The 26,936-nt window shown below is 36.3% G+C and overlaps 1 protein-coding gene across 1 annotated transcript in view; it reads right to left on the bottom strand.

Moving 5' to 3' along the window:
* ANTXR2 (ANTXR cell adhesion molecule 2) overlaps positions 1-26,936 on the bottom strand; it is a 114,163-nt gene that overhangs the window by 38,183 nt on the left and 49,044 nt on the right. The window contains 4 exon segments of the mRNA XM_030313609.1: positions 18,181-18,261; positions 18,579-18,743; positions 25,246-25,338; positions 26,185-26,229. Coding sequence (XP_030169469.1) covers positions 18,181-18,261; positions 18,579-18,743; positions 25,246-25,338; positions 26,185-26,229 — 384 coding nt within the window.

Genomic DNA, 26,936 nt, shown 5'->3' with positions numbered 1-26,936 from the left:
ATATTTCAGGCAATACAATAGTAGAAAGTTGGATTAAGAATTAGAAACCATCTAGATTGTTCAACTGGCTTCATTTTTTGTTTTTGTTAATTGAACTTTACCTGATTTGCTTTGAGTTGTAATTTGTGAGCTTTTCTTGATCTCCTGCCCCAATGGACCATAAATTCCTAGTAAGTAGGGACTATCTAGTTATCATTAAATTTTTTAAAGGGTTTATTGACAAGACTGTAGTTCATTTTCCTCTTGGTCTAATTTTATTAAAAAAACATTTTAACCAAAACTTCAGAAAAGACAAAAGTAAGAAATGTGTTTAAATGTTCATTTTTTCCACACACCAAGAAATAAAATTCTAGCATTCATAATTTTCAAAATTGAATATTCACCTGTAAACTTCTAGACCATATATTATAATTGTGTTAATATCATTAATTATTCCTGTGTTTTTCTTGTTCTTACCTACAAAAACAAAGCAATGTTTAGAAATGAATAGAAAACTATTTATTCTAAATCTTATAACTTAAGATTTAAAATTTAGTTCATATAAACATTGTCCTAATTCCTTCAGTTACATAAATTCATCACTACTATCACTATTAATATTAGTATCTTTATATGGAAGGGAGCACACTGAACATAACCTGGGAATAAAAAAGACTTATTATTTCTTATAATTTGGTAAAGAGGTATTTTCTCAGCAAAATAAAAACAAAAATAATAATGGCATCAGCATGCTACGACATGAAAATCTTTCAAGAGGCCTCGTTGAAAACAGAATCATGGGATCAGTACATGGGATCAAGTCTGCCACTGGGCTCTGCGCTGGGCATGGTGCCTGCTTAACATTCTCTCTCTCTCACTCTGCCCTTTCTTCGCTTGCACATGCATGTGGGCTCTCTCTCTCTCTCTCTCTCAAAAAAAACAAACAAACAAAACAAAAAACCAAAACATGCCACAAGAACCAAGGGCTGGAGAGTATGTATAGAAAAAGGAACACTCTTGCACTGTTGGTGGAAATGCAAACTGGTGCAACCTCTGTGGAAGAAAGTACAAAGATTCTGCAAAAAATTAAAAATATAACTACCCTATGATCCAATCATCACACTACTGGGTGTTTACCCAAAGTATATGAAACACTAATTCGAAGGAATATATGCACCCCTGTTTATTGAAGCATTATTTACAACAGCCAAGCTCAGTAGCAGCCCAAGTGACTATCGATAGATGAATAAATAAAGAAGATGTGGTATTTATAGACAACGAAATATTATTCAGTCATAAAAAAGAATGAAATCTTCCCATTTGCAACAACATGGATGGATCTAGACAGTACAATGCTAAACGAAATAAGCCAAAGAGAGATAAATACCACCTGATTCACTCATATGTGGAATTTAAGAAAGAAAATTATCAAAGGAAAAAAGAGAGACAAACCAAAAAACAGACACTTAATTATAGAGAACAAACTGATGATTACCAGAGGGGCAGGTAGGTGGGGGGATGGATGAAATAGGTAACGCAGATTAAGAGTGCACTTATCATGAGGAGCACTGTGTGATAACTGTGGAATCACTATATTGTACACCTGAAACTAATATAACACTGTATGATAACTGCACTGGAATTAAGTTTAAAAAAAATAAAAAGAGTAACCTGTTGATTTATTTGCTACCACTACTTATATCTCTTTTTTTTTTTTTTAAGGAAAATATGTTTTATAATAGTTCCTAAGCCTTGGTCCTTGTATAGTATCTGTAGATGCTCAAAAATCAATCCACAAATGATTTTCTGACCCCAATATTTACAACACTGCGTTTAAAATGCTTAATATTTATGTTTTGAATATTTTATGTTTAAATAGTCACTAGTGATGCTTAGGTTATTTAAATAGTTTAGTAGTATTTCCCATGTCTATGTTGGCCTTTTCAATTTAATTTCATTGGTATGATCTTCTCAATTCAATGCATGAGCCTATATATTACAACTAAAACAATGAATTTTAAACTGTGGTGCATTTTCTGTACAATTGGTCAATTAGCTTTAAAACATATATTAAAGTAGAATTTAATTGGCAAACAAATTCCTCCAATAATGTATTTAAATTTCAAAGAACGTTAATATCGCTCACTCACCAACTACCTGTGTGATTCCGGCAAATTACCTGGCCTTTCTGAGCCTCAGTTTCCTTATCTATAAAATGGGGATAAACATACTCTGCAGTGAGTTGCTCTGAAAATTAGAGCAACATATACAAGTCACTAGTACAGTACCTGGCACAGAGCTGCTTCTCTATAAATAATGCTGGGTTTTTAAATTAATGATGGTATCAATAATGATGGTGAGGTGTGCTGCCTTCCATAGAACTAAATTCTTAAGCAATTTTTTTAGTCAAGTCTATTCAAGTTTTGATTTCAATGCTGGCCATCACAGTTTTGGATCCTGACACTGTCCCAACATCTCTATAATTACCTAAGATCTATGTCACGTTGGGGTCTTTCCTGATTTTTTAACTTTGCCTGTTGTTTTTTTTTAATGTTTATTTTATCTTTGAGAGAGAAGGAGGACAGAGTGCAAGTGGGGGAGGGGCAGAGAGAGAGGGAGACACAGAATCCACAAAGCAGGCCCCAGGCTCTGAGCTGCTAGCACAGAGCCTGATGTGGGGCCCAAACCCACAAACCAGGAGATCATGACCTGAGCCAATGTCAGATGCTTAACCGACTGAGCCACCCAGGTGCCCCTATCTTTGCCTGTTTTAAGGTCATAGGGATAGAAGGCACAGTGCAGGGAACCCAGTGGGTGGTACCATAATGGTGCTGTATGGTGACAGATGGTAGCTATACTTGTGGTAAGCAGAGCATGGCATATAGACTGGTCCAATCACCATGCTGTACACCTGAAACTGACATAACATCATGTCTCAACTATACTTCAGTTAAAAAAATAATAATAAATAAGCAAATAAATAGGTACAGCCTGTGGAAAACAGTATGGATGTTTCTCAAAAAATTAAAAACAAAACTACCATATAATCTATGATCCAGAAAAAAAAAAAAGAAGCTAAAGGTTACTAAATGTTGCTGTGTTTCCATGTCTTCATCTTTATAATTCCCAATAACATGTTGCTATTATATCCACATTGTATTCTTAATGAAGTCTTTCTTTGTTTTTTTTATGTTTATTAAGTTTTGAGAGACAGAGCATGAGCAGGAGAGGGGCAGAGAGAGAGGGAGACACAGAATCTGAAGCAGGCTCCAGGTTCTGAGCTGTCAGCATAGAGCCCAACACAGGGTTCGAACTCATAAACTACAAGATCATGACCTGACCCAACGTCGGACACTTAACCAACTGAGTCAACCAGGTGCCCCCTTAATGAAATATTTCTGATATATGTTTGAAATATTAAAGATCTAAGAATTTGAGGCCAATATTAACTCAGGATTTCTCAATATATAAAGAATACCTAAAATATGTTTTTATCTAACTGATCAAGAGTAGTAAAATAATTCTACTATAAGAATAAAACTATGACAAAAACCATTGTCCTTAGAGGTTTATGTTAAAAGTTTTCAAAGGCTAGAGGTCACCAAAAGTGTTATTTGTCATCTAGTTAGGGGAAAAGACCACTTAATACAAGGAGTGTATTTGGTTAATTTAAATCAAAATGATTGATTTTCATTTAACATTTGTCCACTACTGATAACTCAAGTTGGAAAATCAATTTCAGAGTGACCCAATGGGAGAAGGGTTCCATGTTAGCTATATATATTTAATGAGAGAAACACATTAGTACTTCACTACTTATAACAGCATTAAATGAAAGAAACTTTGTGTTGAAATTACTTTGCAGTTGTGACACAATGCAGGAAATTGCAACATATCAAAACGACAATGGAGATAATCCAATATCACACATAAATATCTTCTCTTTTATTTTGAAAGAAGAAAAGCAGTAATAGACTAGTCTTATAAAGACAGAAAACTGGCATAAAATTTAACTATGCTGCTCTCTTAAGTCTGTATTCTTTCTACTTTCTTCCATATGCAGTATTTTCAATTAATTTAAAGCATAATAGTAGCAAAATATATATTATGGATCTAAAATCATTATACTGTTACAGTTATTCAGACATACTTCAAATACTGTGAGGAATACATACTATTCTTTAACTCTTATGGTAACGTGTAAAATGTTTATATGTATTATCATTTTTTATTTTAATTCCAGTGTAGTTAACAAATAGTATTATATTAGTTTCAGGTTGTTTCTATGTATTATTAAATTATTGATGGGCTGACAAAATGTCTAATTACTAAAAAGTATAAATTAGTTTAAACAGGTTTGTAAACAGATCAAACTTTCTACTTACACAAACTTTCATTCACCAAAGATTATTATTAAAGCCTACTCTCTGAGAGGTAATGCACTACGTCCTGGGGATACCCCAGGGAACATTACAGGAAAAGCCCTGTCTTCATAAAACTGGCTTGGTTGGAATTAGAAAAAAAAGACCAGACTGCAAGAATTCAAAGGTATCCTTGTGATCATTTATTTCTCTATACATAAATGAGAAAAACTGAGGACCAGAGAGAGGAGGAGATTTATGCTGGGCTTCAAGCTAATCAATGACAGTACAGAGATCCAAGTCTCTGGACGCCCAGTATAGTGATTTTGCCAATACATCACCAAGCGCGTTAGAACTTCGGTAATTCTGCTTTCTTCTCATAACTTACTTCCCCAATTCTGACGCTCTTGTGCCAGCCTAGAACACAACTGTTCCTGGAATACACAGATATTCATCCCTTTTGTTCCTCTGAACATGCTCTACCTTCTGGGGCATAGAACTGAAATGGAGGGGAAGTTTCTGCGTAGAAAGGTGATGAATTACACAACTTCTAAGGTCCTTTATGATGCAAAAGATCCTTATTAACTGTCTGTAGAATTTATTGCCAATTCTAAATATTATCTTTTATTTACAGATGCAGCTTATTAAACTTTCTATGGAATTTATTGCCACTTCTAAATGTTATCTTCTATTTACAAATGCATGCAAAATTAAATGTACATTATAATATACAGAAATAGAACATGCATGCATTCTGTATATATTCCAAAACGACTTATTGACGTTGGCATCAATACAATATTAATAATTTCCATATGAGAATCAGACTCAAATTGAAATTTATTTAAAAGTACTTTCCTACATGTATAATAGTCTTCATTCAGTCTGTTATTGAGTGAAAGAGGGAGAAAAATAAAGTGCTGCACTGTAAAATGACAGCACGGCACAATGGAGGTTGCTCACTGAACCAGAAATCAAAAAACTTGGGTTTGAATCTAAGTTCAGTTACTTTTCAGCAATGTCACCTTGGGAAATTCACTAAATATCCCTGAGTCGGGGCGCCTGGGTGGCTCAGTCGGTTAAGCGTCTGACTTCGGCTCAGGTCACGATCTCGCGGTCCGTGAGTTCAAGCCCGGCATCAGGCTCTGTGCTGACAGCTCAGAGCCTGGAGCCTGTTTCAGATTCTATGTCTCCCTCTCTCTCTGGCCCTCCCCCGTTCATGCTCTGTCTCTCTCTGTCTCAAAAACAAATAAACGTTAAAAAAAATTAAAATAAATAAATATCTCTGAGTCACATATTCTTCATCTGTAATATGGGAATAATATGACACCCAACTGTTAGCACTGTGAGGAACTGAATATACAGAACATACGTAAAACATAATAGGCAGTCAATGACAGTTAGCTAATTTGAGTTCTGAATCTATCCTATGAAAGATTTCCTCCTTCCTGAAATTAAGAGCACCCCTCAACAACTACAAAGCACTGTCACCCCCATTAGATACATAAACACTGCAAATATATATGCATATGTACACATGAACACACACATGCATTTTTATCTATCGGTATTACAAAGCCTGAGCCTTGGTAATATCAAGAAAAATATCTGAAGCCAGGAATCTCTTTTTTTTGTAGCTAATAAACCTAAGTTGATATCCACCCAAGAACAACAACAACAACAAGAACAAAAGATAGGATTCCTATAGGAAAAGCGTTACTTTACCCAAGAAACCACTTGATGACTTGACAATCCACCACACTTTCTATATCAAAATTTATATACAAGTCTTTTTTTGTGACTCATGATGAAAGATAATATTCAAAGACAAAGCATTGAAAGCAAGGCTAAGCCATACAGGAAAACACAAATTATCTCTAGTCCTGTCACAAATTTATTTGAGAACCTTCCAAGAGCCCAGTTCTAATGTTATTTATGTTACTGCCCAGCTCCAATCCTTTACTGGCTCCCCATGGACTATAAATTAAAATCTAAACCCTTGACACCTGCAGATTTTTTGCTTGTCTCTCCAATAATTACTCGGTACAAAATAAATAGCTGAATACGTAAAATAAACACTATTTCACTTTCACATTTTTCCCCTATTTACACTTAAAGCTAACATAAAAGGAAACATTGCTGCAAAGAATAAACATATGTCTCACAGCCAAATCTGGGATTTCAAATTTGCACACAATAATATTCAAGCCACTGATGACAACTTTCTACTGAAACTGACTTCACAGTTATCAGAAGTAAGATATACATGTAGAAACTAAATGGATTTAGCGTGTCGCATATTTTCATTACAGACCTTTTTGTTTTTTTTTTTTATTTTGTCCAAATGCATGGAGAACATGAGACATAAGGACCGAAATCATGTTCTTAAATTTCGAGCCTTGTGTGCTTTTTAAGGAGTTCTTCTGCAAGAATTGCAAGCCATTTTTCACAGACAAAATACAATGAATACAGTTTGCTGTGATTTCACATGGAAAAGTATCACAGAATAATAGCATAGATTTAATAGTGAAGGGAGATTAACCTGACAAACATGAATGGAACAGCCACAGGGGGGAGAAAAACAAAGAGATTTATAAGAAGATGGCTTAGGGTCATTTTGAGGGTCAATTTCATTCCAAATTGAAGTCCAGCAGAGCAGGAAGCCCTACAAACATATAATCTGCAGCTTATTACTTAATAAATAAACACTTGAACCTCCTTTTGCCCCGCATGTGCTTAAGAGGAATCATTTTTCCTCCCCATTTTCATTTCTTTTTCCTCTTTCTTCCTTTCCTCTTTCTGCTCCTGATCCTCCCTCTCTCTATCTCAGCCCATAATCTGACATGTCGTCTTCAGTGAAGTATTTTGTATGCTGGTAACCAGTAAAGTATATTATTCAGATTTACTGCTGATGCTATACCTAGGGATTTTATTTGGATTTATTGTTACTTGTCTATAATTCCTAACTGCCCTACAAGTAACGTCAAAAGTGAAGGCCTGAATATTAACCCAGGGAAATGTTTGAAAGATGTAAATGAAAATATTTATGTAAGTCTCTTCTCCTCTCCTCTCCTCTCCCTCCTCTCCCCTCCCCTCTCTCCCTTCCCTCCTCCTCCTCTCCCCCTCTCCTCTCCTCTCCCCTCCTCTCCCTTCCCCTCCTAAACCTCTTATCTCATAAAAGAGCATCTGATGCCAAAGTATGAACAGTGTATTAAGGGCTTAGCTTCAGTATTAATAACTCAGATTTAAAACTCTTGGCAATTAATTAAGATTAATGACAGAAGTCATTCCCTTTTCTTCAATGTAGCAGTCCTTCCTATCTCTAATTTCTCATTCCTGTGACCACTCCACGCTCATTTCAGGCTGTGAAAACACAGGGTCCCAAAACTTTGTTCCTGTTATCTGTTGCCTTTTGTACCTGAGATTAACGAAGTAGACATTAGCAAATTTACAACCAACAGCTCAGACAGCTCTGCCCTACTTTAAGCGGTTAATGGAAAAGGAACTAATCTAGTTAAGAGCACAGGACTAGTTCATAAATCTGGATTCAGAGGATAGATAAAGACATCACACCTCTTCTGGAGAGTAGAAACTGAATTCAATCAGCAGCTCCCTTCTCTCTGTTTGCTGGGAAGAGCCAGCATTTCTATAAACTGAACTCAGAGGCTAGCATAAGCCACATACAGCCCTGCAGAAAGGCTGATTATGGAAAGATTGACATTAATGTATGATTTCACTGGGACAAATACAGGCTTCACAAGAATCCCAATCACTGAAAACTCTTCTTGATCAAATATGAAACAAAGATTAAATCTGTTTTAGAAAAAAATAAGCAGAATGCAGCTGCAAGCAACAAAATAATAAATGTATCTTGATAAAGAGAATTAATAAAAATTACAAGCCTTCATCTATTCAGAATTCCACCTAAAGGAAAAGATTGTGTCATGCTTTTATTACTCAGAAAATGTTTAATAGATTTAATTATAAAAGTTAATCACCATCCAAAATGATAAATCTTAGCACCATATAAATAACATTTTATGTATCAGCATCCTCAGCTATATCTTTATAAGAAATAATTCAAATTTATCAAATTTCCTAACTGCTCTGTGTCTTGATTTTTGTAGTCCCATAGTCTCAGGGGAAAAATCATGAACCTAAAATCGTAAGTCGTGATAATAAAAGGTTTGAAATTGTACAAAGTCAAATGATGTGTCTCTCAAGAGTCACTAGAGTCTAATGCATATATTCCTCAACAGCTCATCTTTATTTTCCATCAATTATAATAGAACTAAGAGACATTAATACACACAGTTCTGTTCAATATCTTGTGCACATTATAGTGAAATATTGTGATTTGCTGGCACAGGACTTCCTATCCAGAATGAGAAAGTTAAAGTCTTGACTGTGCTCACTGCATTAGTGGGAATCATGAAGTCAGCTGGGCCTCAGCTGAGATACATCAGGTGAGGGGCAGAGATGAACAGACTGAAAAGTTATATGGTAATTATAATTGAAAGCCGTACATAAAGAATACAGTAGAAATCCAGGTGAACACAGATGATGTGGTGACAAGAGAACATTCAAGAGGAAATTCATATAAGCTCTCAGAGACGTGCAAGTAGAATTTAGGAGAGAGGAACGAAACGACTAAAAATGATGTACTTAATGATGATAGCAAAGCAGTGAAAGTCCATGTGATCTCTAGAGAAGAGTGAGATGTGAGAATACCAGGAGACCAAAGGTTAAACCTGAGGAACCAATAAAAGTTAGGAGGAAGGAGAAGAGAGAAAAATGAAAGATGTAGAGAAAGAAATCAGAGAATAAACACTCTTAACTCTAGAGCTTTTATCTCTACACTATATATAAGATGTCTTATTTGAATTCTTCATTGAAATATGTTTACAGATTTACTTTGTTAGGCAAGTAAGATATGATTTGATATATAATATGATATCAGTGTGTATAATGCAAAAACCATATATTCCTGTGTGTGTATAGCCAATTCTCATTAGGGTAGATCTTAATGCTATTTGAATAAAATTTATTGAATTCATTATAAACTCTTTGTTAAGATATCATTAGTGTCAGGAAATGGCTCTAATAGAAGAATTTATTGTAAGCAGGAAACAGTGCTTGATTTAAGAAAAAAAAAAATCTAATTTTGACCCAAAACCAAAACGTGCTTAGTACTGGAGAAGACTCTAAAATATAAATAGAATATATATTATTTCACTACATTAACCTGCTTGCTAGGAAACATTACGGGAATCTAAAGTTTAGGAAATTAGATGCATTCCTTTTTTCCACAGTCTTAAATGAAAAGAGCTCTCTAGGAGAAAGATATGAGGTGTATCAGAGAATAAAATCACTTTGAAATGGGAACAAGTTTGTAAAAACCATCCCAATCTCATTAATTAAAAAAAAAAGCAAAAAGAAAATAACAAGAAATTTCTCATAACCCTTTGAAATAAAAGAATTAATTTTTAAGCCAAAGTCATACAATGGTAAACAAATGTCTACTGGTATTCTTAAACAACTTCTTGCAAGTTTGAAAAGTAAATCATTTTTATTTTATACTTCAAAATTATGTAAGTTTTAAGGTTTTTCAAGTGTTAGAGGTTGTGATTGATTCAGGGCAGAATTAGGGGAAAATACAAAGATTATGTGAAGTAATTTTAAAAAGGACTTACTTAGAGATTAAAAGGGTATATTATAAAAATACTAGTATTTTATTTATTTAGAAATAAAAATGAAGATATTTAGCAAGAGAAGACATTCCTTAAAAGTATATACATTTGTATAATGTGTTAATACAAATTCCTTTTTCAGAATAGGGAACAATAAAAGCTTCCTACTCAAGCCAATTTCCTTAACTGAGTTATGAAGCTCTCCTTAAACTAAACTTATAAATTGGGGCTCTGGTAGACATGAAGGCACCATCGTAATGTGCTTTGGTAAAATAATAAACTGTCTACAAAAATGATGCACTTCCCCCCACCCCTTGGACTGTGTCCTTTGAGCTCTAAATTGAAAACTTAATATTTAATATATGCAGGATAATATACATTTTTGTAAATCATTAGGAATGATAAGATGATTTACTTAATATACTTAATCTTCTGCAATTAACATTATTAAAAGGCCATACATAAAGTACTCAAAACGGTAAAAAAGAGAAGTTAAAAATTGTATCTGTGCTGACATTTCTGCTCCCAGCTGGATGACTGAATTGATGTCCTCAAGATGTTCTACAGCAATGCTGTATATTAAGCCTAAGAAAATAATGTATTTAGCTCTAGACAACTGACATTAACTCTTGGTATTTTTAAAGTATTGTTTTAGTGTGCCAAGGCTCACGGATGATGAAAAAAAAAGTTTATTTCTAAAATCAGCACATTGCTTTGGAAGGAGGGTATTCATGCTAATATAATAATTTTTGCCTCTTGATATTCAAAAACTTGTTGATCAATTTTAAACAAGAAATCTCTCTACCTAAACTTATTTATAAGTTGATACATAAAATATGTATGAGGCCACTAAATAAAAATTATGCCTGGTTTGGGGGGTTACAAAGCCAAGTAAGTATCTAGATTTTATTTATACTTTCTTTGAAAAAATAAATCTTCCTGTATAATTTAAATCATTACATTTCACATATTCTATATTTCACTTTAGGGAACTAAACTGAAGTCAACACTTTTGTCAGCTTATACACATAATTAAGAGATAGTTTTATTTAAGCTAAGAAATAGTATCCAAAAAAGCACTCTATTTCATGAAATTGTTATTTTCTACTTAAACAAGCATTAGCTGATGTCATACACACAAGAAAATATGTTCTATAGGTATACACACAAAAATATTTACAGTAAACACACACACACACACATACATACACTTACTCAGTGGGATTGTAGTAATAATGGCAGGTCTATCTTGTGTTATTCTAGTAAAAATTTATCTTTCAAATGTATATAAACCAAGTAAATTACTTCTACTAGTTTAAATGGGACATTTTAGGTATTTTCAGAATGCCCTAAAATATTAAGACAAGAGATAATAAGAATGAAAGACACTGGTGATAACAAAGAGGGTAGAAAAATCTGATGGTTTTCTTTCCCAGCGATATCATCATAATTATTTTAAAGGATCATGTAAAATTTCAGACCTTACAAAAATAAAGGTAATCATCTGAGTTTTAAAATATCTCAATATTTTTCTGAGTTAAGAATTCAAAAAAAGAAAAGATCTGAAAGTACCATGGGCATTTTTTAAATATGAAATTTATTGTCAAATTGGTTTCCATACAACACCCAGTGCTCATCCCAACAGGTGCCCTCCTCAATGCCCCAGAGGCATTTTTGTGTATAGTATGGACTTAATGACTCAGGCTAAAATAAAGGGTTTTCTTATAGCACTTAAAATTGATTGCAAAGTCCAGCTACATGATACAAAATATTAAGATGGAACCTAAAAACTAAGTGTAAAAATGCAGTCATTAGCTGCATACTTCCAAGCACTGAAAACATTTGAAATTTCAAATCACGTGAGTGAAAGTTTCAATCTGTTCATAAACACCCACAAGTGGTCTACATTTTGCAAATGTGATGAGGAACTTAAAGGCAGTGTGACACAAAATCTCTGCTACCAAAATGCTATTCAGTCTGAAGATGAAGTGACTTAATAATAGCACTGAGCACTGGGGTATTTGTAAGCATGATGGACTTCAACAGCGATCCTCAGGAGGTTAGGATCATTGAAGAAGCTGCCATTGAAGACAGTGAGGCCGGTTTGTTTTGAACTTGAGAATGCAGATGCAGGACAGGCAGAGGAGTGAACATAAATCTAGAACTAGAGATATAAACATCAGAGGTCCAGCCTTAATCATTTGCCACTGAGGTTATCAGGTTTCTCTGGTGCCTTTAAAAAAAATTTTTTAACATTTATTTATTTTTGAGACAGAGAGAGACAGAGCATGAACGGGGGGGGGGAGGGGGGCAGAGAGAGAGGGAGACACAGAATCTGAAACAGGCTCCAGGCTCTGAGCTGTCAGCACAGAGCCCGACGCGGGGCTAGAACTCACGGACCTCGAGATCATGACCTGAGCCGAAGTCAGACGCTCAACCGACCGAGCCACCCAGGTGCCCCTCTCTGGTGCCTTTTAAATGAGCCTGTGCTATCTATGTTCGCAGGGATTCTTTTTCCCTGCAGATTTTTTTTTTTAATTGGAGGATTGACATTGGCTTCTGTCAAAATGGACTTTGTCTTTTAATGCAGCTACCATCAATCATCTCAAAAACTGAAAATTATATCTGTACGATTAATAAAAGTCCTCTCAGCATAAATTTAGCTTAATTGGAAACTCACTATGCACTTCTGTTGCTTATTTCACTACTGACTGATGAAAACTTTGCCACAGTCTAGCAGGTCTCCCTAGGCCATTGTTCCCTGGCTATTCCCACTCCAAAGGATACCTCTGAGTTAGCACCTTTTCTTTATCTCAGAGTAGCCTTGCAGGTATTTCCTCAGGTGAGGAAGCCTAAACTTTATTAATAATAACAGTTTACATTACCAAAATATTATCTTACTGTACCCTGGAGCTTTATTTGTCACACTAATGTTTAAACCAATTCTAATTATGTCACATGAGTGTGTGCACAACTATGAGCTTTTGCAATACTGCCACTGAAAAGTATACACGTTCTTGAATTTTTCTCTGGCTAAATCTAGGTGGGAGAGCAGAAAAATCCCTCAGAAAGAAAAATGTTTCCTTGAACATGCACTTCTTACTTTTGACTTATAATTGTATTTTTACTATCCAACTATAGGCATTAAGTAAAGTCTTTTATAAATAGGAAATTAAAGCGAATAGAATTTTCTCAATTTTGTTTTGCTAAAAATTTACATCCATCTGAAAAAAATCTAATTTCATTTCACCCCAAGTAGTAAAAAGCAGCATGACATAAGTTTAAAAGCAAAGAGTGGATGCGCTTTATGGGTGTTACTATTACCAGGGTTCTTCTATTGCGGCGTATAAATTTATGTCTGCTTACTGGTGAATGAGGGATTGCGGTCTGAAGGTTAACATAACCTCCATCACAGCCAAGAAGCTCCTTGGAGATTTAATTGGTTTGTGGAACAACTCCAAAACTAGTGCCGCGCTTTCTTCTTTCTTTGCCTTTCTGCTTCTCCAACTCTCACTTTTCAAATGAAAAAGGAGAACGCGTGGTAATGCATCATTTATAAATTACCTTGTTATTGCAAAAACAAAACACCGCTTTGAAAACCAAACAAACTCCTGCTGCGGACTCCAGCATGTTTGATGGAGGCCCTTCAAAAGAGTCCATGGCTTAATGGAGGTTGTTTATGTGGAGACTTCAATCTGTACCTGCTGTCCCCCGTCACTCCCTGGAAACTTGGCGGCAGATGTTGCAGCGTTAAGTTGTCTCTGAAGTGGCTTTCTGTCCTCGTCTCCCCACCGCAACGGAGTCAAACTGCATTAGATCTCTTTATTTGTGCCTAAGGCAAGTTTGGGAGCGCAGCTGTGTCCACCCCCACTCCTACCTTTGGTGTTTCAGGCCTCCAGGCAGCGAGTGTGAGACCAAAATGGTTCTGCCGCTCTCAACTACCTCCGCTGACAATCCGGCCGCTCGCTGCGGGCTGGGGAGGCCGCTGCCGCTGCTGCAAACAGATGTCGGCGACAACCTGCTAGCTTACACCTGGACGCGCGGCCCTAACCTCGCGCGCCGCGCGCTGAAACATTCATGACTCAGAGGAGTTGCAGCCACAATCAAAGCCCGTGCCTGGTCTGTGCGCCGCGCGCGGACCCCGCCACCTCCGCAGGAGCTGGCGGCGCGGAAAGCGAGCGGGAGCGAGGGACGGGCCAGAGATTCCTCGCGCCGCTTTGATACTTTATGCCTGAACTTCAATTACTTGATCAAGGACTTCAATTCAGCAGTGAATTCTTCTGCAAATGAGCCCGGTGCGGCCCCGGAGCCATAAAAGGAGAACATTTGGCTTGAAATTCAGCGTGACGGGACTTGCAGAGTAAATGTGCTTGACTCCGGGTTTAGTTCTACGTACGCTGATTTGTTTATTAAACTAAACTCTCAAGAGGCAGAATCTGCAGTAAACAACTTATGAATAAATGACAAGATTGTTTTCCAAGGTGGAAAACGTGCTGTTGACTAGGCATTGGTTCCGTTATTTTGGAACCATCAGCCACAACCTGAAAACAATTGCTTTATCATCTCCCAAGCAGCGCTAACTTTGTTTTGCCTTTTTTTTTTTTAAGAAAGAGACTATTTTCCTTTAAAAGTCACAAATGAGAAACCATTCTTGCTTATTCCTTGACAATATGAAACAAACTATCCATTTCCAACGACTAGACAATTCTTCCAAAAGTTCTTAATTTCTACAACGTACAAATTGCCCATATTATACACATGCCTCGTATGACATTGTACAAATACTTCTAAGCAGTATAATCAAAGGTGAACACGCACAAGATTTTATGAGCACAGGAAAATAACAAAATTATTGGCAAATTTTTTCACCTATTTGTATGTTGATAAGAAAGTTTCTTTTAAAAAGATTGTCCTTGACTAGCTAATAACATTTTTCCAGTGCATTATTTCATATGCGAACGGTTTTTGTGGGAATCAATATACCTATGCTGATACAATACTATTTACCAATTCCCTATTATTTAATGGGAAAAATTAATGGAAAAATAGATTTGTGAAATCAAAGTAATAAGTTTGGAAGGACAATGATTGTCTTTACTGTATACATGTGTGCTGTACACACACATGTATCAAACCTTTCATGAGTACTTTGAGTAGTCTGAGTTTAATTAGGTACTGATTGGCTTCAGGGGAGTAAAGTTGAAGATAGGATTTTACCCAGCCACATGCTACAGCATCCAGTCACTAGTAAGTATGGTTTTAAGCTATCAAAAAAACCTTCCAAGACTAATTTACTCCTTCAATGATTCTATTCTGGCCTACTTGGAGTATTCAACATGAAGAATAGCCAGAGGAGTGGAGGCCTCTGCCATTTGAATATCTTAATCTCCTAAATTTAAATTTTTCTCTACTCCATGTAATCCTGGGAGACAAACCATGTCTACATACAGTGAATTGGTGAAAATTGTACAGTTCAGTCCATTTAGTTTTTGAGGGCTTAACTAGCCATAGTAAGTAGAAGGTAATGGTGAGCCAGTCTGCTTCTCATGAATAAATAAAGCCTTACCAATGCAAATCATCCCATTTTAATATCCTACACCAAATGTACATCAAAATTAGCAGTGCAAAATATGCTCCATATCCTAATTCTATTTCTACCTCTAGGTCATTTTCTTACTAGGTGAATCACTTTTATTTCTAAAATGAAAGATACTCTAAAGGTAAAAAGGTACTGGAACTTAAGAAATATTGTTGCTCTCTTTTTTAAAATCAAATTTGTGGGATGTTGGAATGTCCATACAGATTATGGCCATGGTGCCATGCAATCATGATTTCATATAAACAATTAAATTATTTTCTGGATAATATTATTTGACCTGGAGTTAAGAAAGCAAGAGATGGGGCACCTGGGTGGCTCAGTCGGTTAAGCATCCGACTTTGGCTCAGGCCATGATCTCACGGTCCTTGAGTTCCAGCCCCACGTCGGGCTCTGTGCTGACAGCTCAGAGCCTGGAGCCTGTTTCAGATTCTGTGTCTCCCTCTCTCTGCCCCTCCCCTGTTCATGTTCTGTCTCTCTCTGTCTCAAAAATAAATAAACGTTAAAAAAATTAAAAAAAAAAAAAGAAAGCAAGAGAGAGTGTGCATACTCAAGGAAATGGACTGAACATATCTGAAGAGTAGTAAGTATGGTGGGGAGAGGACATGGGTAACAAGAGAACAAGACAGGACATTTGGGGTCAAAACAAGTATTTCAGTTATTGTACAGTCTTTTATAAAGTTGACCCAACATGTACTATGATTATGTATGCCTTATGATTGGTGTAGATTTTTTGGCACAAATATCACAGAGTCACATGGTTGGCCTTGTCAATAACAATATTTACTGTGCTCAATCTCAAAAGATTTCTTCTCTTCTATTCCCAACCTGTCATTCTGGTTTCAATTCCCAACCCTCAGACTAGTAATCCACGAATCACTGTGTTCTTGGCTGCCTCAGAGACTTTGTTCCTGATGTTTCATCCATGGAAAAGCTCATTCCACCGAACTCCACCTGTTGAAATCCTATTCATATTTAAAGATAGAAGACCTATATTTTTGAAGAAGCATTCCCAAGTTCCTCCAGAAAGAGTTCATCTCTCTTCCTTCTGTACACTCAAAAGTACTTGATAACTACCTATACTGTGGCTCATATCACCTTCTGGAATAAATATTTCTTTCCTAGTTGTCTTGTTTCCCAGACAAGTTTTAGGTTTTTTAGGGGCGAAGGCTACAGTTTGTATCTACCCCTCACTAGTACCTGATGTCATTACTAAGGCACATATATAATTCAAAAACTACTGAATTAAATCAGAATTAGTAGAAATGATGAAAGACAAAACTAAACTTTAATCATAAGAGTGAAAAGAATATATACAGTATTGGCAAGAATGGTAGAACCACTGCCTGCTTTTGTCAGCTAATACATCTTTAGTGCTATCACAATACCCAACACTTGTACAGGTGAAAATTATTAAACAAATAAATTAATGTCTAATCTGGGGAACAGAAAACTAAGAAGATGCACAACAATGATTTTAAGACACACACAGTGAAAGGCTGGCATATTAAAGAGTAAATAGAGTTTACTTTCTATTAACTACAGTGGTCTGGAAATGAACGAGGTTGTTCCATAAACCACCTGCTTCACTCTACCTATGGTCCAAGCAAAGGGTAAATGATCTGTTGAGAAGTCTCAAACTGTATTTCCTAAATTGTTGAGCTCAGAGGTTTTTAAAATGACCCCCATTTTCCTAGAAGTAAAATTTTAAGGATTTAGATGTTTTTGTATGTTAAGCACCAAGCTAAAATATATAACACTAAACATAACTTAATTTGGCACTGTAAAATAAATATTAGTGTCATTAATCATTCATCTTAAAAAAAAAATAGCCTAGGGGCGCCTGGGTGGCGCAGTCGGTTAAGCGTCCGACTTCAGCCAGGTCACGATCTCGCGGTCCGTGAGTTCGAGCCCCGCGTCGGGCTCTGGGCTGATGGCTCAGAGCCTGGAGCCTGTTTCTGATTCTGTGTCTCCCTCTCTCTCTGCCCCTCCCCCGTTCATGCTCTGTCTCTCTCTGTCCCAAAAATAAAAAACGTTGAAAAAAAAAATTAAAAAAAAAAATAGCCTATCAAACCTGAATGAACCTAAAGTCCTCTGAAGTTGATGTGAATGAAGTTCACCTATGTTCCCTGGGCCTCTCTGCTGGTAGATGCCAGAGAAAGGATCCTCAGTCTGTCCTAGTCTGCTAGGACATATGTCTGCTACTAGTCCTCAGTCTGTCCTTCCCACCTTGAAAACCTCAGAATGTGATGTCCAAGTCAAAGGCTGAAGCAACAAGTGTGCATATGAAAGTATGTGTACAATAGGCCATAATTTTTACATACTACTTGAGAAAGGACTTGTGTTGAGCCTTGACTTGCAAATATAGTGCAACAATAGAAAATAATTTATTAAGCACCCTATGTAATAGGCACGTGTAATAGGAACATGTAAGACGATGATTCCTTCCTCAAGTGTGACGAGGGCTTTAAATTCTTTTTGATCATTATTTCCCTACCTTCATTATACCGATCCAAGCACTCCGCTCTTTCCTAACACATCCCCACATACAAACCTCATCTCCTTCCTGAGGCCGCATCAAGGAAACCCGGTCATACTGCCGCCGTAACAAAGCCCAGAGTGCATCAAGACGACCCTAAAGGGAAACAGGATTTGTAAATTCTCAGTGGACGTATTCAACCTCTACTTACTAAATAAACGAACAGTTACAATGAAGAAGGTAAAGTCTTAGTCTCTCTCTCCTTTCTTTACTAAATTAAACAAATAATAACAAAAATGGAGGTTCTTATTGCCGAGAAAGCAGCATTCAGTTGTTAGAATGTATGATGAATGTCTGTTACTTGATGTACCTTGGTCCTCCTTCAGACAGTTGGGAGCTTGGGGGAGCTGAAGAAGTCACATTTTCTCTAGTTACAGTTTCTCAGTTAAATCATACAAAATTTAAACAACTACCTTAATTGGTGTGTACCACTTTGTCTGAGGAGGCTGGTACGTGGGTTTGGGACGAGGTGGTCTAGGCCTGACAGGTTCCTCAACTTCTTCAGGAATCCTCACAGCATTTTTGGCTTTCTCTAGCCTCGCGCCTTCTTCAGTAGATCCTTTATCACCCCAACGGACCTTCAAAACAATGGGGAAATACTTGTATCAGACATATAGTGTCCTAGAAGAACAACCTCTTATTTAGTAGATGGTCTTTTGGCTCACCATCTTGGAATAAACAGATGAGTAGTATACTAACTCTGAATTTCTCCTCTTCTGAGACTAAATTAGGTATGTTCCTCTTCTAGCTAAATACGTACCCATATGTACTGATGGCACTGGGGGAAAGAGATGATGATGACAATTCACATTTACTGAATGGCTACCATGTGCCAATTTGCATTTAATCCATACAAAAATGCAATGGAATAGACAGTATAGGTACTATATTCTTTTCCTTCCAGACGAGGAAGCTGAGGCACAGAAAGGTTAAGTGATATGTCCAAAGTCACACAGCTAGCAAGTGGCAGGGCAGGGATTTGAACGTAAGCAGTCTGAAATAAGTACCTTTCAAATAGGTTTGAATTTTACAAATATAATTTACATGTATTTTACAACTTTGTAAAAAACTTTGTATTTTATACAAAGGAGTAAGTTGTTCCTTCCAAAATTCTCATCAAGTTTGCCTAAATCAAAAAGTATGATTTTAACATTTAGACTTTAGAAGTAAAATAATTATAAGTCTGACTATGGCTCAGGTCATAATCTCCCAGTCCGTGGGTTCAAGCCCTGTGTTGGGCTCTGTGCTGACAGATCAGAGCCTGGAGCCTACTTCAAAATTTGTGTCTCCCTCTCTCTCTGCCCCTTCCCAGCTCATGCACTGTCTCTCTCCCTCTCTTCCTCTCAAAAATAAATAAAACATTAAAAAAAAAGTCTTTTAAAAAAATATTTGTACACGTAAAATCATTATATACAATTTTTCTTTAATTTGTAAAACTTGACTTTGTAAAGTAGCTTTTAGTCTTTAGTTTGATGCTTATTTGGGTATGGTTATTTGACAGGTCAATTCTTCATTGAGAGGAAGGCAAATCTGAAAAGACTCTGCTTTGAAAAGAAAAATTCAGAGGCACCAGAGAATTCCACAAATATTAGGGTATTTCCTTCTCTGAAAGCTCTAGACATTGAAAAACTATAGGGTCAAATGATTGTTTTCTTTATTCTTCAATGAATAAGAATCAAGAGCTAAATCTGAGCTAAACTTTACCACCTTATAGGTATGGGAATAGGATGTGACTCCTGGAGAAAGATTTTGTCCACCCAGGAGCAGTGGAGAAGTCCTACAAAAAGCAAGGACATTAACAAAGACGATAAGGATGAGATAAGTGAAGGTCTAAAAAGAAATACGAAGCCTTGTCCAGAGCACGCTGATTCACCAGAGTTAAATGATTTCTACAAAGGAAAAAAAAAATTAGGCACTTTTTAAAGCATTTTAATGACCTGAGTTAGTGGGTAGGGATACAGATGATTACTGTTCACAGGAAGAACTATTCATGGCTTTTCGATAAGGCTTACTTAGATGTTTTTACCTTTTTTACTACAATTTTAGAACAGGCTTTCAACTTCAAGTAGACCCTGCTGAGTCATTAAAATGTATCTGTATCTTTCAGTGTGATCAGTGGTACTAGAATGTTCTTTATGAGGTTGTTAAAATTGTTTTAAACACCATTAAACCTTTAGAGCTAGGTAGTTGGTTTTCTTTCCAGAGAAATGACCTTCTCTTTCAAATCACAGTGTCTTCACCTAGATAAACTAAAACTTATGAAATCTTTAAATATAGCTAACCTGAGCTAAAAAAATAAAAACAAAAACAAAAACAAAACAAAACAAAACCCTCTAAAACCAGAATATTATTCCGGCAGTTGTGAAGTCTCAATTTTAAGGGAAAAAAAAAACAAAAAGAAAACAAAAAATATACACAGTTAAGTAAACAAATGAATGCCATAACTCAGAAAAGTAATTCAAATTAAAAATGTAAGTAGATAAAGGTTAGATCTATTCAGAACTTATAGATTTAACATACACAGCTCTCCAGGCTCGCTTTCACAGTTGGTATCTTAGAGGTAATGGTAATCATATTCTCCAATTATCATTGGCACCATTCTCAGATAAAGAACATGAAGAAGGTTGTTGAACTGGAGTTCTGACTCAAGGTATTTCTAGACACTCAACTATTAAAAGACTATATTCTGTGAAGTAGAGTTGCTGAGGTCTAAAGGAAATTCATTAGTTGAATCCTTAGTGTTAGTTCCTAAAGTAACTGGTCCTTCATCGTCACCATTATCACAAAGAACAAAACAAATAATTCCCATTCAATTTCAAAGTCTAAAATTAGGAAATACTTCATAGATTTTTCCTAAAACTCTCCAAGCAATTACAGGCATAACCTCAGAGATATGGCGCATTTGGCTCCACACCTCCACAATAAAGCAAATAGCGTAATAAATGAGTCAAATGAATTTTTTGGCTTCCCAGTGCATATAAATGTTATGTTTACACTGTCCTGTAGTCTATTAAGTGTGCAATAACATTATGTCTAAGAAAGCAATGTATGTACCTTAAGTAAAAATATTTTATTGCTAAAAACTTCTAACCATCATCTTAACTTTTAGCAAGTGGTAATCACTGATTGTAGACCATCAGAACAAATACAATAATAATGAAAAAGTTTGAAATATTGCAAGAATTTACCAAGACATAACCCAAAGACACAAAGTGAGCAAATGCTGTTGGAAAAATGATGCTGACAGACTTGCTCAATGCAGGGTTACCACAAACCTTCCATTTCTAAAAAACAGCATGGTATCTGTGAAGTACAATAAAGCAAAGTGCAATAAAACAAGGTATGCCAGCAAATATATATATATATATATATATATATATATATACATTTAGTTGTATAAATTTTAATATTTTAGTTTAACCACTTTAAGATAGTCACAAAAGGATTTAAAAAAACAGACAAATAAATTGCTAAAGGGAACTTTAGCAGAATTAATATACCTGGCTTTTTTACTATGGAAAAAAAAATAAGTGCAAGCTTGATAGCTAAATCCTTCCAACTCTACTTGGCTTTCATAATAAACAATAAAATTCCATAATTGCCAGAGTATTTGGATGACTAGGAGGTTGTATCATAAAGGAGCAATTTTAGAATTGAGAAAAGAAACAAAAACAGTTTCACGCTGAATTGGCAGAAACACACATTTGAAGTCATTAGGTATTGTGGATCAGTTGTGCTAACAGCTGTTATTAACATCAGCTCAGTTCCAGCGTTCTGCAAATTGCCATTACCGTAACGTTTAAATATTTAATTTAAAGGAAGAGTAAGAAAAAAAAATCTATGTAAAATCCCTATCCTGCCTTAAAATAACATTAGTTATGAAGATTTGTTCTGTAATTCAGATGTGCACATAACTTCTAGAATTCCATTTATTTTTCCTAGTTAGAGGTATTTTTTTAAGGAAAATACTTTCCAGGCTTAAATAGGCATGGTTTTAAAACAGATTAAATTTTCTATTTTCCCTAAGTTTAAATAAGATCAGGTTTGAGAAAGTTTCATGATGCTTAATTCTTGATTCTTTTTATTGTGTATTTTTATGTATTGTTTCCCTTTTGTAATGTTCACATTTCCTTTCTCATTTTTTCTCATTCCCATTTCCATCCCTATACCCTATTTACCCTATGTATGGAATACCCTATATACCTACATACCCTATGTATGGAATACCCTATACAATGTAGCCAAAATTGTCCAAAGCTAAAATGCACCCCAATCATTAAAGTGGGTCCTTTTCATAAGTTTTCTTAAACTGAAAAGGACAGGCAATATCATTTCACATATTAAGAGTTAATAACTCTTAGAACTTGAAATGTGAGTTACTCAAGAATGTGCATGAGCCTTTGGCTTTCTTGATCATAAACCAATACTATTCCTTTGAACTCAGGACCCCTTCAGGAGCTCATGTGTATGCTTTTTTTCCCCCCCTTTAGAAAGAGATCTTAATCTTTGGTACACTGGAATATTAGACTCACAAAAATCTGGCATAATTCCTCGTTTTTTCAGCAAGAACATTATTCAGTTAAGGCTCACTTACTAGCATATCCTTATTTCACGGTCATGTGGTATTTTATATGTGTGGATTTCAAAATAGAATTAAATGTATTATTTTGACTCTGAAGTAGTGCATGCTCGTTATCAAATGAGTTAGGAAAAATAGGGAAATACATAGCACAAACTGAAAATCACTCCATCCAGAGAAATCTACTAACATTTTGTAGTATGTCTTGTCAAAACCTTTTTTCCCTTGCACACATTTTTTTTTTTCAACGTTTATTTATTTTTGGGACAGAGAGAGACAGAGCATGAACGGGGGAGGGGCAGAGAGAGAGGGAGACACAGAATCGGAAACAGGCTCCAGGCTCTGAGCCATCAGCCCAGAGCCCAACGCGGGGCTCGAACTCACGGACCGCGAGATCGTGACCTGGCTGAAGTCGGACGCTTAACCGACTGCGCCACCCAGGCGCCCCATGCACACATTTTTTTACATACACATTTTGGAATGAGGTGAAATAAGCTAAAAATAAGTTGAGATAGACAATATTAGGATATCCAGAGGTAACTATTTTATCTCCAAGTTTATTTTTCATATACATTAGATGACATAGTCTATTCTTTCCCCACCCCTCCAAGCCTTGAATGACACAACAAAAGTAAGCAGAAGGAAATGTTCCTGGTTCTGTGACAGGCAACAAAAGCTAGCATAGCCACGTTCTTGTGGACTGTGTGATATTCTCAATCACTCACAAGAAAACACATACGCACTATCTCCTCCAAAAGACAAACTTAATGGCTTCCCGCATCTCCTTTTTCCATGGCTTATTAGCAATGACGTACCTGTCTCAGTGGATATTTCAGCAATAAAGTGGCATGCTTTTATGGAAAGTGTGCATTACTTTAACATCTAATGTGGTCAAGAAAGTGAGAATCACTATCAGATGGCTTGAGTAACCACTTCTTTGGAAGAATACTGAAATTTATTCTGAAAGGGGAAACTCTCCTAGGGAATCTGAATTTTATAGAAAAGTTAAAAAGAGAAAACTGCAACCGTTGTGAGGTTGTTTATTAATTGGCTTACTGGTTTTTGCTGGCAGTGACACGACAAGGCAGATACGGTGGTACACGATACACGATACACGATACAAGGAGATACATGATAATTGCAGAACACATAAAAACTCCTTCTTATCAAGAAGTAAAGTTAAAAGGTAACTAATAAGGAAGAAATGCCAGGATCTGTGTTTCATAATAAAGTCAGCCTATCAATGACAAATTCCTCCAACTGTTCCTTGAGGTGGGATGCTGGCCTGTCTACACTGTTGCTAAGGGCTCAGTGCTGGCAATAATGGCTTATTATTAATTAAGCTATCACCTTGAGAACTATTTCTGTGGTGGCAAGAAGACCACACTTCATTTTGAAGATATAATATTAAAGTTCAATTTGAACCAGTCTAAAAGTTCAATACAGGGGCGCCTGGGTGGCTCAGTCGGTTAAGCGTCCGACTTCAGCTCAGGTCACGATCTCGTGGTCCGTGAGTTCGGGCCCCGCATCGGGCTCTGGGCTGATGGCTCAGAGCCCGGAGCCTGCTTCTGATTCTGTGTCTCCCTCTCTCTCTGCCCCTCCCCCATTCATGCTCTGTCTCTCTCTGTCTCAAAAATAAATAAAACGTTAAAAAAAATTTAAAAGTTCAATACATTCTGTAAGTGATATTTAAAATTAACTATGATGGGGGTGCCTACGTGGTTCATTCGTTTAAGCATCAGGCTCTTGATTTCGGCTCAGGTCATGATCTCATGGGTTCTGAGTTTGAGCCTCCATGTCAGGCTCCGTGCTGACCATACAGAGCCTGCTTGGGATTCTCTCTCTCTCTCTCTCTCTCTCTCTCTCTCTCTCTCTCTCCATCTCTCTCTGCCCTTCCCCCACTCATGCCCATTTGCACTTGCTCATGGGTACACCCTGTCTGTTTCTCTCTGTCTCTCAAAATAAATATGTAAACTTTAAAAAAATAAATTAAGTTAATTATAATTGTTCATAAGTGGTAACTAAAAGCTGTTTAAAAAAAAAAAAAAAGCCTAAATGTGCTTCCTTACATTTGTGATAAGGTCATACCCATACCACTGAATATTTTAACATTTTTATCTCTAAACAGTACATAACTATTGGATCTTTTCAAAGAAAAGCATTGTTGCAACTTTAAGTGGCTGGCTTCTACAAAGTTGATGCTGTCTGCAGTAATTTTTTCCAAAATAGTGAGAAAAACCCTAACTTTGTTTTGCCCTTTAGAGTTCAAACATCTTATCAATGCGATGCTTTGACTAAATGAAGTCAGTTCTTCTTGAATGGTTTTGAAATGGCCAGGATGATCCCATAGAAAAAAAATTATATCCAAAAAAGAGCCAGTGTTAAATATAATTGGACGGTTATTAAATTGTGAAAAACACAGTTTCCATGGTTTAATAGTTCTAGAATTACACGTTCAGATTAGCAGCTTCTGTTTTTTTTTTCTTTTTAAAGATACCAACCTCCATTCTTTTAATTCCTCCAACCCCTCGGCCACCGTAATAGGAAGCATCCACCGTGGGCCATTTCTTGGTGGGCAGAGGTTCTTCTTCTTCCTGGGTAGATACAAGTTTTTAAACACGGGTTTAATTAATTTCTTAAAATACTGTTTCATCAGAACTAACTCACATTTAAACGTTTCTTCCAAATAATGCCACTGACATGAAAGAAATGTGGTAACAATTACGTAGAGGGCATGAGGATGTACTTATGCTTACATGCATAAATTTCAAGTGGAATTCTACAGAATACAAGGACTCCTGCCCTTCCAATTTTAGGAATCTCCCTTATTTCACCAGATCACCAGAAGTTGCTCCCTAACTATGAGCATCATTTATTTTTCCAGTTCTATACATCACTTCATATTTAAAAAGACATTAACTTTAGAACAGCATTTAAATAATCATTTAAAACATCAACATACATGTTGAAGTTAAACTGCAAAATTTGTACTAAAAAGATAGGCAGTTGCAAAGTTTTGAAAATGCACTACACCACTACGTTCCATATTTCATGATACGAACTCAATTTTGGCTAACAAAGAATGGAATATAAAAGAATCATCTTGAAGAAAGGAATAGCATCTTTAAACCATCAGCTTGGATCTTACAACTTTTTATAAGTAACATCCGGACTATTGATGTTTGACATAAAAAGAAAAGTAAGTTTCTATGTGCTATTGATCCTCATGGCCAGGCTATATTTGTCATTTTTTGAAGGTTCTATTCCTCAAGCACATGAAAGAAGTCATAAGAAGATGAAAAATAACAATGAATTTTCATAAATTCAAAAGTCAATGACAGGTATCACCGTTGTCTAACAACAAAGTAAATGATCATATTTGGGGATAGTATCTGAATACAGAAAAAAATATCCACATCACTTATTAGGCACTGATTTACCACTTTTGGTGCAGGAGGTGGTGGTGGAGGAGGATCCTTGATAACCTGTCCAAAAAAAAAAAAAAAAAAATCAAATGTAAAAACTTTGGTGGCATAGGAAGGAGACAGCAAAGATGTATATAAATAACTAGATTAAATAACAACGTGGTAGTGCTAATGAAATATTGGTAGTGCCGTGTGATCCTTGCCTCTCCATGTGTATGCCTCTCCCTTCGAATACAGGCTTGCTTGTAACTAGCTTCTGACTGACTAGCATGAAGTACAAGTGCTACCACGTGACTTCTGCAGCTAGGTCAAAAGAAGCTTTTCCACTTCCCTCTTCCTTGGGACGCGCACTCTGCAGGAAGCCTGCTGTTATGTCGGAAGTCTATCCTGAGACCATCAGACCAGGAGGAAGCCCAGGATAACCTTATGGAAAGGTTGGGTAATGAGAGAAGTGCCTGGCCAACCATCCCAGCTGAAGTGCCAAGCATGGCTCTCTCAGACCTGGAGGTCTGTTGAGCTTTCCGAAGACTCCAGTCCAGCTGCCACCGGACTGCAATCACATGAGAGAACCCCAGAGTAAGAATCTCCTAGCCTGAGCCAGTTTCCATAGAACTTGTCGCTTGAAGACACTAGGTTGTGGAGTGGTTTGTTAGGCAGCACTAGATAAAAAGCACCTAACGATTTACAAAACTCCTTCATATGCATTCATTCCTTTTAGCTTTAGGCCATAGACTTATTAGTAGCTTCATTTTTCAGGTGAAAAACAG

Source organism: Lynx canadensis, chromosome B1 (genome assembly GCF_007474595.2).
Source record: "Lynx canadensis isolate LIC74 chromosome B1, mLynCan4.pri.v2, whole genome shotgun sequence".
Lineage (NCBI taxonomy): Eukaryota > Metazoa > Chordata > Mammalia > Carnivora > Felidae > Lynx > Lynx canadensis.
Note: the sequence above shows the minus strand (reverse complement) of the source record. Positions and strands in the feature narration are given on the sequence as shown.